The following is an 11,928-nucleotide window of genomic DNA, read 5'->3' as shown; positions in this document are numbered from 1 at the left end:
TGATGTACCATCTTGCATAAACCACATAATTTCGCCTTAAGTTTGATGACAATTCTTCCAATAAATCAATAAAATCATTTTATAACAAATGTAAATAAATCTCACCACTCAAATTACAAGGTAATTCGCATGTCCGTAAAAAATAATTACCAATGGTTCCAAACCATACGTTTATTTAAAATTCATGTTTAAAATGCATGTCCTGGTAAAGAAAATGGTGGACATATCAAACACTTACTTTGACAAAAAGTTTAATGTTATTTAGTTCAACTATTTCTTAATTTGGTTTCTAAATAAAATGTTTTGATTATCACTTTAATTTAATACAAAACGTATTATTATTATTCTGTTATTTTGTCAAATCCTATTATTAATAATTATCCGCTGATATATTTATTTTATTTAATATTTCGTTAACTAATAACTTTATTAAACCAAAATTCAGAAGTATTAAGGTTTTTCTCTAATTTTCTTTTGTTGCCTGGAGTAATTGCGTTAAATCAGAATTATGTAGTTGATTTGTAAAATGAGATTATCTCGCAAACTGTCGAGTTTTGAAGTTATATAAGTTATATAATACCGGTATCTTGAAGAGCAAAAAAGTTAAGTGGAAATGTATGCCACATATGTGGTATCAGCTACATCAAAGTATGCATCAAATTATAATTCCTGATTTTTAATAGTACACAGTTGTAAATTTTGATACATAAATGTTCACAAACATGATAGTTATAGCGAAAAATAAAATTTTAAATTTCCACTTTATTAAGGACCACCCTGTATATATAAATATATATATATATATATATATATATATATATATATATATATATATATATATATATATATATATATATATATATATATATATAGGTGAGTTTTTAGTGCGAACTCGGTCGATAATTCCATTACGGTATAGAATATCCAAAAAACTTAAAAAAAATTGTAGGCAATGATATTCTCCATGGAAAATATGTTTAATTCTACAGGGTAATTAAAACATACAATTTTTTAAATTGGAGACCCTATATATTTTGTCAAATTTGTATTCTTCGCATAATTCTTGTTCTCATAAGGTTTTGCATTACTATACAGAGTATTTAACAAATTATGACCATTTTTATTTCGAAATCCCTTTGAAATTAACACCATGTATATAAAGAAGTAATGCATAAACAATTATTTATTTTATATAATAAAGTAAACAATATATTGTAGTTAGTTTTTAAATTAAGTTTAATTGTTAACATTAACAAAAATTTGTATACAGGGTGAACTACAAAACAAAATTACGATTTTTTCAATGTCTTTAAATAGATCACCCTATATTTTATGTTTTAGAAATATTGTATTTTTAATACTCTTTCATTGTTATGTAGCATTCCCAATACCTAAACTCATTACTTTACAAGATATTTTTAGTTTTCTTTAAATTTCGGAAATACATTTAATTTTTCTAAGAAGAAATAAGTATTGAGTATTGAGTAATAATATAACAAAATTATTTTAATTCAATAAGTAACTAACAAAAAATATAAACCATAACAATATGCAATGAATGTATCAATAAATGTGATGTTATGAAAAAATCATACTTCCTTAATGAAATACAAGATTCCTAAAATTCCTACAAGATAATAATATGTTTTATATAATAAAATAACAAAATTATTTTATTCGATAAATAACTTACATAAAACAAAAAGCAAAACAATATACAATTGATGTAACAATTTTTAGATTGTTATATCAACAGTATTCTAAGCCAGGAAATTTAATTAAAACATTCCTAACTGCCGATTGTACGCGGTATTAATAAGTAAAAGGCCATTTGTATCAGTGACAAAGGTAAAAAATAGTAGGCTTTGGAAAAATGACAGTTTTCATATTATTAAATCGTAAACGGTAGACTTTGAAAATGACAATTTTCATATTATTACCTTTTTAATCGGTCTGCGTCGCTTGTTTTTATTGTTAAAGATGAATTTTTCTGTAGAAGAGTTAACAGGTATGATCTGGGTATTAGTTGAAAGTTCGAGAAATTGCTTACTTAGATTCACAACATATCACAAGCGATATCCTGAACCGAGGAAGCTAAACGCAAGAGCATTTAAAAAATTAATGGATCGTTTTGTTCGCAGTGGGTCAGTTGTATATAAAAACAATGAGAAAACGAAAACTGTTATAAGTAAAGAAAAGGAATGTGATGTACTGATAGCTACTACTAAAGATCTTAACATCAGCACTTGTGAAATTTTACGTCAACATGACAGCAGTCAAACTTCGGCGGCAAAAATCCTTCGTAAACATAAAATGCATCCTTACCGTATACAGTTATGTCAAGAATTGACAGTCGATGATTATCAATGCAGATTAGTCTTTTGTCAATGGTCTCAGCAGCAAGTGCAAAGAGACCGATTTTTTTATTGATTGTGTGCAATTTTCATTAATATGCATCAAGCAATCCCTATTTTGTTAACACTCATAGTCAAACTAGGTGGTTTATAAATGTTTGGGGTGGTATTGTTGGCGATTATGTTGTTCAATTTTTTCACATGCGAAAAATCATGTCATTTTTTCGCTGTATTACTAGCTACCATTCTACCACAATTTTACAATTATTTCCCGTTCTCCAACCCTTCCTACTCACATTTTAACCCCACTCCATTAGAAATACAGACAGTTATAAAATAGCAAAGAAGAAAGACACTCTCTTGCCTGTTGTCTCTCAATGATAATGGACACTCTTCTCTTGCCTGCTGACTGTTGCTAAAAACAGTCGTCCTCTCTTTCGTCTGCTGAGTCTTACTAGGCAGACATATAATCTCTCTATCGTTACCTATCGCTTGGTACAGACTTACTACGCTTTTTCTCCACTCTAACTCTCTCGCATATAGTTACGCGAAAACTACCGAAAATACTATTTAAATCGTGTACAGACTCAAAATGTGCTCTATATCGTGATCTAAGTGTTAGTACCGCGAAACACGTGTTCAGAAACCGGTAACCGGACAGTTTCCCCGTATGAAGAACAACCGCGACTGAAAGCCTCTAAATACCGCGAGTGTGTGTATCTGCAGCAGAAGAATTGGTAGGACTTTGTATAAACAAAATTTGCTATAATCTGTATAACCTTTTACCACATATCCTAATTTATTTGAACCAGCCCTATGTAATACAGTCCTCATCAACTGAAATTATATTCATAATTTCACATATGTACACCCTTTTTGTACATATGTGATTGGCCCAGAATTTTTGACTGTCGTGTGACTGGTGCCATTAATCTGGATTTTCTAAATAATCATTTGCCAATACTACTGCAAAATGTACCGACAGCGTATCAATATTCGACAGCGAATGTGGTTTTTACACAAAGGTGCTCCAGTTTACCACTGTTTGGCCACCACAATCACCGGAATTCTAAAAAAATGGATTTTTTTCATGTGGGGCTATATTAATATATCTATCAAGTTAACAACTCCAGATGATATAAAAAATAGAATAAGTGAAGCTTTTAATAAAATTGACTTACACATGTTAAGAAATGTGGCTAGTCATTTGAATATCGGTTACAAACTTGTATAGACGTTGAAGGTGGACATTTTGAACATTTACTTTAGACTTATTTCCTTTAGACTAATACCACATTAATTGTTACATCCATTACATATTAATATGGTTTATATTTAATGTTAGTTACATATTGAATAAAAATAATTTTGTTATATTATCACTCAATACTCAATACTTATTTCTACTTACAAAAATTGAATGTATTCCCGAAATTTGAAGAAAACTAAAAATATCGCGGAAAATAATGAATTTAGATAAAGAGAATGCTATATAAAAATAAAATAGTATTATAAATACAACATTTCTAAAAAGTAAAATACAGGGTGATCTTTTTAAAAAAATTGAGAAAATCGTAATTTTGTTTTGTAATTCACTCTTTATACAATTGTTATTCAATGACTTCATTCAAACTTCATTTAAAAACTACAATATATTGTTTACCCTATTATACAGGGTGAGTCATGAGGAACTTTACATACTTCTACCATATGTAGAGTCCCTCAGGGAGCATATCATGTGGCCACTAAAAAATGTCAACTCCTCTTCTTTATTAATTAACAGGGTGATTTGTGTAATTGACCATTTATTTCATTTTACTGTAGTGTTTATACGGCTCATTTGATTTTTTTAATTTTTGTATGATACAGTACACTACTATCAAGCATTCGACTGGTATTAGCTAAACTAAAAAATTCCAGGACTGGCTTTGGAAAAATTAATTTAGGGATTCGTATTAAATATTACATTTAATCGCAAATAATTAAAAACTGACCCAAATGTTGGATGACTGGGAGTTCAACGATTAGGAAATCTCCTGCGATATTCTCTACTAGCAGCCCTACCATTCCCATTACAGAATCCATAAACAAATATTATGTCTGCATATTCTGTGGTCGAAAACTGATGTGGCATTTTGAACGAAAGTAACAAAAGCTCTACCAAAACTAACACAATGTACTTAACGTAGATATGACAGAAGAAATATGTATTCTTGTACACATAAATAACAATTGATAATGACAATAATGACAATGGGTATAAAATATCAAGAAACGTCAAACGGTCAACGCCAACCTTCATTTTAAACTTTTTTAGATTTATTTTTATTTAGTACAGTTGATGCAATGTATTATTATTTGACATAAAATTTTAATCATTTACAATCAACAAAAACTAACACATACAAGAGGTTTGACTTTTTAATCAATTTAATTTATTATTTATCGAAAGTAATGCCCCAATACGATCTATGAGTAAAAATTTAAAATTGAAAAACAATTGATTCTATCGTAGAGATAATACAAAGTAACAGTAAAGATGTTAATTTTCTACGTATTAGATTATGTTGTAGGAACTCATTTTAATTAAAATGTTTGAAATTTATAACATATGTTTAAATTAATACCTTATAATTTGATACTTCATTATGGTTGTTCTATTTTTGGTAAGACTTGATCGTTCACTAAAAATTTAATAAAAGTGCGACAACATTGTCGTATATGTCGTTTTCATTGGCTATTTATGTAGTTTGAAAATCACTTATTGCATTTTAAAAAAAAATTTATAGAGGGTGTAATATTTAATACAAATCCCTAAATTAATTTTTCCAAAGCCAGACCAGTCGAATGCTTGATAGTAGTGTACTGTATCATGCAAAAATTAAAAAAATCAAATGAGCCGTATAAACACTACAGTAAAATGAAATAAATGGTCAATTACATAAATCACCCTGTTAATTAATAAAGAAGAGGAGTTGACATTTTTTAGTGGCCACATGATATGCTCCCTGAGGGACTCTACATATGGTAGAAGTATGTAAACTTCCTCATGACTCACCCTGTATAAAATAAATAATTGTTTATGCATTACTTCTTTATATAAATAGTGCTGATTTCATTGAAATTTTGAAATAAAAATGGTCATAACTTGTTAAATACTCTGTATATTAATGCAAAGCCCAATAGTGTAAGAATTTTGATTGGAATTGAAATATGAAAAAATATATAGGGTGTCCCATTTAAAAAATTGTATCTTTGAAAGTAGTAGAAAGAATTGTATGTAGAAAAAATATTTTCTTAATAAGTTTTTTAGATATCTTGAAGCTAAGATGCTCTTCTAAGGTAATTGAAGCATGTTCTAAAATACTCCTATTTTGAAAACAAAAGCACATTTTGGTTTCTCCTTTATTTTAATATATTTTTTCTGTTATAAATGTTTAATAGATTTCCTTTATTAAAAAAAAAGTTGGCCCTTTTCTTATATAATATAGTTCCTAAAAACATAAGTAACATAAATAAAGCTTCCTAAAACATTAATATGAAAATTGTCCAATTGTGTCTTAAGAGCTATATTCTTTTGTTTTTTTTTCAAGCGTAATAAATTCTCCTTTTTTCTGATCTTTAATTTTTCTCTTTTTTTGGGTTATTTTCTGGCATATCGCAATTTTATCTCAGTTTTACTTGTTACAAACAATTGAACTTTTTTACCCCGATAAATGGTCCCTTACTATCTGATCCACTCTGCATAAATTGAATCACTTACGGCTACTTAGTGCCGAGTGGCATTTGAGTATTCTTTGATTATATGATTCTTCCATTCAGTACCATTTTAGCAATTGTATTAGTTTCTACTCTGTGCTCATAACTTATTTCTAACTCTTATATTGTTGATTCAGTTATATCTAGATCTGTTTTAGGTAAATAATTGTACTCATTTTTACATACATTAAAAAAATATATACATTCAGTCATGTACTATAGATACACTGTATCTATGAAAACCAAGTATTTGCATTATGTATTTTTTGAAAATAGCTATTTTGAAATGCAGGTGGTATCATAGGCGTAATAACTTCAACGCTTTTATCTGGTTACATCGCGAATAGTGAGTTTGGCTGGCCAGCAATATTTTACATGTATAGTATTTACGGTATTATGTGGTGCCTACTGTTTTGGATATTTGGAGAAAATAGTCCTGCCAGCCACAAGACGATATCGGAAGAAGAAAAGAAGTATATTCAAATAAGTTTGTCTACACATGAGAAAAAGGTAAAGTTAAAAAATAACCTCTATTAGTTAACTTATAACCTGTCCTACTGTCTTACTGATTACAACATGATAATCGTAAATGTTGTGATATCATGCTTAACACACCTCCAAACTACTGTGACTACTATACTGTGACCAGTTTGACACACCTGCAAACTTCTTATACTGTGGCCACTATTTCACACGTGCAAATAATTGTAGTAGTAACATTGATGCCACAAGTCCAGGTAATGGATAGTTTTATAACTCTGGAACGACGGGCTGTATCAATTTCAAACTTGGCGCGTAGAAATCAAAGAATTTTTCTTATTATCTCGCATAATTCCATGTTCATGTGTCCATTTGACAAGTTGTTTTACAGATTCTACAGTAAAGATACGCACGTGTAATTGTGTGTGTATGTGTATGTGTGTTTTTGAGCTTGAAAATACTTTTAGATATCATCAGGAAGGCATTACTTTACGGGAGGAGGATCCAGCTAATGCTCTTCATTCGTGTTGTTGAAGTCATTTCTTCTCCCATTCTAACCAATTCTATTTTTACCTCAGCTCCTTTTAATATGGCAAAGATCTTGAGGAACTTCCATCGCGAATGTACTGGTTGCATCCCAAGCTGCCTTTGATGAAAGCATTTCTTCTACTATGGTCTATAGTCGAATTTTCTGTTTGATAACTGCTTCCAGAGTATTGCGCAGCAAGTTGAAATGAGGACACACAAAGAACACGTGCTTCGCATCTTCACTGACCCCGAGACAGCTCGAGAATCGTCATGTTTAAAGCGATAAAGATATGATCAAAAGCAGTCATGTCCTCAAAGCATCTGCGCGATGTAGTAGTTGACATCTGTGATATAAGACAATGCTTCCACCTTTCCGTTGCTGTGGAATCTCACTGTATTTTTCATCGACGCATGCTGTTTGGCCGTTTTCTTCTTTTAAGTCCGTCTAGACACAATGTAGTTGTCGTTGACTATTTTTGCCGATAAAGGGTCTTCCTTTTTTAGATAGCACTCCAACGGGTAGCATCCCGGCTATAACATATAGTGCAGAATTCCCTGGCAACTCTTAAAGCATTAATACGATATACTGATGCAACCTTCATTCGTGATTCCTGGGTTCCGAGGGTGTCAGCCCAAACTGATATTCCGTATGTTAATAATGACGCACGTCCTCGTGCTTTGTTTTACCCAACCACATTCGACATTATTCGTGATAAGGCTGCTGTTACTACTAACGCTTTAGCACTGAAATGCTCCACTTACTGCTTGAAGCTAAGTGGGGCATCAATCAGCATTCGCAAGTTCCGAAGGAATGGTTGTAATATGATTTCATGTTCACCAGTGCTTAGTGTTACTGTTTTCACCTATTTCCGACTACTAATAAGCTGCTTCAGTTTTGTGCTTCGCTAGTTTTAAATTAACTGTGGTTTTTCACTGGTAGATTCTCTCGACTATGATGTAGATGGTGAAATTTATTTCCTCAAGGGGCTTTGCGACGATCACCACAGCCACAGTCATCGGCGTATGCCACGAACCTAGCATCTCTTGATAATTCTAGCTTTAGCAACCCATCATACATAATATTCCACAAGAGAGGGCCTGGCACAGAGCACTGTGGTACTCCTCCAGTGATTTTATAGTCCTTCGGACCAGACTGTGTCAATCAGTGAAGTAGGTAGTCACTATTCTCACTAAATATGCCGATATTCTCATTTCTGTTAAAGCTCGCATAACGCCAATTCCAGTTGGCGGAGTTAAAAGCATGTTTGATGTCCAATTGGTCAGTAGACAGTACTTCTTCGTACCCTTCTTCTATCTGGTCCCTGCGATTGCCTCCTTAGCTGTGTTAAGGACAAGATCAATCGCATCTAGTGTTGAGTGATCTTTTCGAAAACCATACTAATTGCTCTTGAGCAGCATTTCAGCTGATACTTTGGTTATTTGATGGACTATTCCTTCTAATATCTTGCCAACTGTATCGAGCATACAGAGCAGACGAGAATATGATAATTCCTCTGGTGATTTCTTACCTTTTGTGAGAAGCACTAAACTTTGTTGCTTCCATATGTGCGCGAAAGTACTCATTGAGGCATATATTAAAAACCTCCAGAAACATTGCCGGTAATTCTTTGATGACTGTATTTAACGCGATGTTTGGGATTCAATCTATTTCTTTATTATTTCCGACTCTATTGCACGCCTCCGTCAGTTAATCTTTCGTGATCGGCAAGATTTATTTAGCCTTAAACTCCTCAATTAGATGATAAAAGTTTTGTTTAAGATGCTTTTTTCGTTTTGAGGCACTTTTAGGTAAAGCACTTACGTGATCATTCCACCAGTGTACCGGTAAACGTTGGTGTGTGCCTCATTTTTGAGGCATACTTGAGTCGCAGGCCTTTACGATCCTTTTCGTCAGCTCATCGGGCTTATTTTCAGCGTCTCCAATGGCGATGGGGTTATCATCTAGAGCTACTGTGAAGGCAATTGGATCCTTCCGGTACTCTGTTGAATGGATATTTCCCATAGTAACGCATTATGGTCACTGTATGTGTGTTTGTTCAAGAAGACATTTGACTTTACTAGAATCAAACATATAATTAAAGTAGTATTAGAAAAAGTAATATTAACTACACTATTAACTAATAAATACGCTACAATGTTGGTGCTCAGCTTTTTCTGTGGTGTATTGTTTGGACTGGGTGTTTAAATTTAAGGGTCTCTAGTTTAGGCATTTCTCTTCTTTTTCTTTATGGCAAGTTTTTGGTTCTAATGTGTAGACCATTGTGGGTATTTTTCTATCGATTATGGTCGGATGTTCTGTAGTCCTGCTAAGAAAATAGAAAAAATAGAGAGGAGAAGGCATTGAGTTCTAAAACGGCTCTTTTCACATTTTTTGATGTTGATGCTTGTTTTTGTAATTCTCGTTGAAGGTAGGTGTGGCTTTTATTTTACTATGGATAGAAATAACTGCAACAAGATCGAGAAACCATAGAAAATCGATCCACGTTTACTCTTTTACAAAGTCTGCCTATCTGCTGAGATGTTACTTTTATTTCATGTGGGAAGACGTTCATGTAGGAAGATTAATGTTTAGATGCGAGGTATACTGAAAGTTTTTGATACCAAGAAGTTAACGGGGTGTTGTAGTCTGTTTTGTTTAAACCAACTTCTTCTGTCACACTAAATTCCTGTAGCTGGCTGTATACCATGTATCACAAAAAATTTATTAAAATCCTTTATAAAAGGTATATAATTAAAAAACCCAATCGGGCTATGTCATAAAGACAGAACGTTTTAGGAATGCGTATTCCATCATCAATGTCTAGGTATATCTGTTTAAAGCCACTAAATATCTGGGTAAAATCCCGTTAAAAGGTTTAGGTTAAAATTACGTTTACATTATTCGATCTTATGTATTAAGATGTTAAAGTTACCAGTAGATTTGATAACGTGGTAACGGACTCTACATGAAGTTGCTGGTTCTGAGACAAAGTGTCTAAGAGGACTTGATGATAGCAACTTGCAACTTCTTTTTGTTTACTCATAAGCCAAAGTACCTCACCATTGGTAATTTTTTGTATCCATGGAATTTTCAGCATCCATCTGTATATATACCTTTCAAAGGCATGTATTCTTTTTTCTGTTTCAGAGTCCATTGTCCAACTTTCATAGACATACGGCAAAACAGAGAAACGTAACCAAAAAATTAAACCAACTGGTCATCTCAATTGCTTCTCAGATAAATTACGCAGCGTAAAGCGTTACGCTATTTGTGTTATATCTCGCTTTGCGTGCTCTTTAAACATTTGTGTTATCAATAGGAATTGACTTCTCGCCAACAAAGATTTGAAAGAGGACTATTATCTTCGACTTTTGTTTTCATTTCAGAATATTTTACATAATTATTTGATATAACTCTCACACTTTAACCATTAAATATTAGTAACAAATCGTTCGTAAAAAAAAATTAAATAACAATTTAAAAATTAATTATACAATAACTTTTTTAATTATTTAAGGTGGTTTATTTTAATTTTAGAAACTGGATACACCATGGAAGAAGATATTAACGTCTACATGCTTTTTGTCTTTAATAATTGCTGAATGTGGTGACCATTTTGCATTCCATTTACTAGTTTCGCAAATTCCGAATTATTTAAAACATATTGTAAAGCTAGGAATATCCAACGTAAGTATAAATTTTTGTTTAACCATTTGAAAAAGAAAAAAAGAGAATTAAAAAGTAGTGAAAGCCAGTCGACAATAAATACTTATTCATTTAAAGTTTAATTCATGATGATGTGGAGACAATGCAAGATGTAAAAGTGTATATTATAGAAGAGTAAAATTTAATAGAGTATGTGTCACTAACAATATATCTACATATATCAAGAGTATGTTTTAAATAATTAATATATATAGCTTGATCTTTGTATTTTATTTTTTACCGATCACCAAATTCGCAACCAATTTTTTAGGATCAACCAAAATTTTCAAAAGAATAAAAATTCAATTTTTAAAATAATAAATTTCTTGCATGAAAGGGCCGGTCTTTTCACCTCCAGATAAATATTGTCTTAAAAATAAAATGTACCCATCTTTTCATGTTAAATTAAGTTGCGGTTACTTATCTGTAAGATAAATGTAAAATTTATTTCGGAACACACCAATATGTAATTAATTGTCAAAGAAATCACAATAATGTTTTAATATCTCTTTTGATTATACAATTTGTGGTGGCAGAAATAAATTAAATTATGTAAAGAAAAATTTAATAACGAATAAAAATATAATATATTTCGTGTTTAATGATTCTTCTCAGGTTTTTCTATGACAATAAAATATTATATAAGGTTAGCTCAAACATCTTCAACTTGAAAAAGTTCAGTAATGTCTTCATTTAGGAATTCATCTTCAAAATTATTGTCTTAATTTTGATCTCTCGCTAGGTTATACTCATAAAATGTTGCTATAGACTAGAACAGTTAAGGGAGGAATCAGACTGCTCGACCAGAGCGACCGTCCACGATCGACCAACATTATTATCCGACAAGCGAGAGCTGGCGGGTTGCGCGTAGAACAAATTGAAAAGTGGAAGGGATTGCTCATTTCTATTGCTGTCGGCTACGAGTTCACATCGTGGGATTAGTGCTAAATTTCTGACAGTGTTGTCAAGTATTTACATTTTTATTTGAAGTGGCCCTATATTATAAACTAATAAAATAGTTATAAACTATTATTTATATTTATTAAAATGGCAAGTATATTAAAAGGCAAACCTATGGGATCTCAAGCACGAGAAATAATT

At 31.5% G+C, this 11,928-nt stretch overlaps 1 protein-coding gene across 3 annotated transcripts in view; it reads left to right on the top strand.

The window, feature by feature from the left end:
- The window catches only part of LOC140445681 (putative inorganic phosphate cotransporter), a 70,313-nt gene that overhangs the window by 33,757 nt on the left and 24,628 nt on the right, over positions 1-11,928 (top strand). For all 3 annotated transcript variants that reach the window (XR_011951427.1, XR_011951428.1, XM_072537927.1), the window contains exons 5-6: positions 6,406-6,623; positions 10,660-10,809. Coding sequence is in view for 1 of the 3 variants with exons in the window: in XM_072537927.1 (XP_072394028.1) it covers positions 6,406-6,623; positions 10,660-10,809 (368 nt within the window). In the remaining 2 variants the exon portion in view is untranslated. The remainder of the gene's footprint in view (positions 1-6,405; positions 6,624-10,659; positions 10,810-11,928) is intronic.

This window comes from Diabrotica undecimpunctata, chromosome 7 (assembly GCF_040954645.1).
Source record: "Diabrotica undecimpunctata isolate CICGRU chromosome 7, icDiaUnde3, whole genome shotgun sequence".
Classification (NCBI taxonomy): Eukaryota; Metazoa; Arthropoda; class Insecta; order Coleoptera; family Chrysomelidae; genus Diabrotica; species Diabrotica undecimpunctata.
This window is presented reverse-complemented; position numbering and strand designations above follow the sequence as displayed.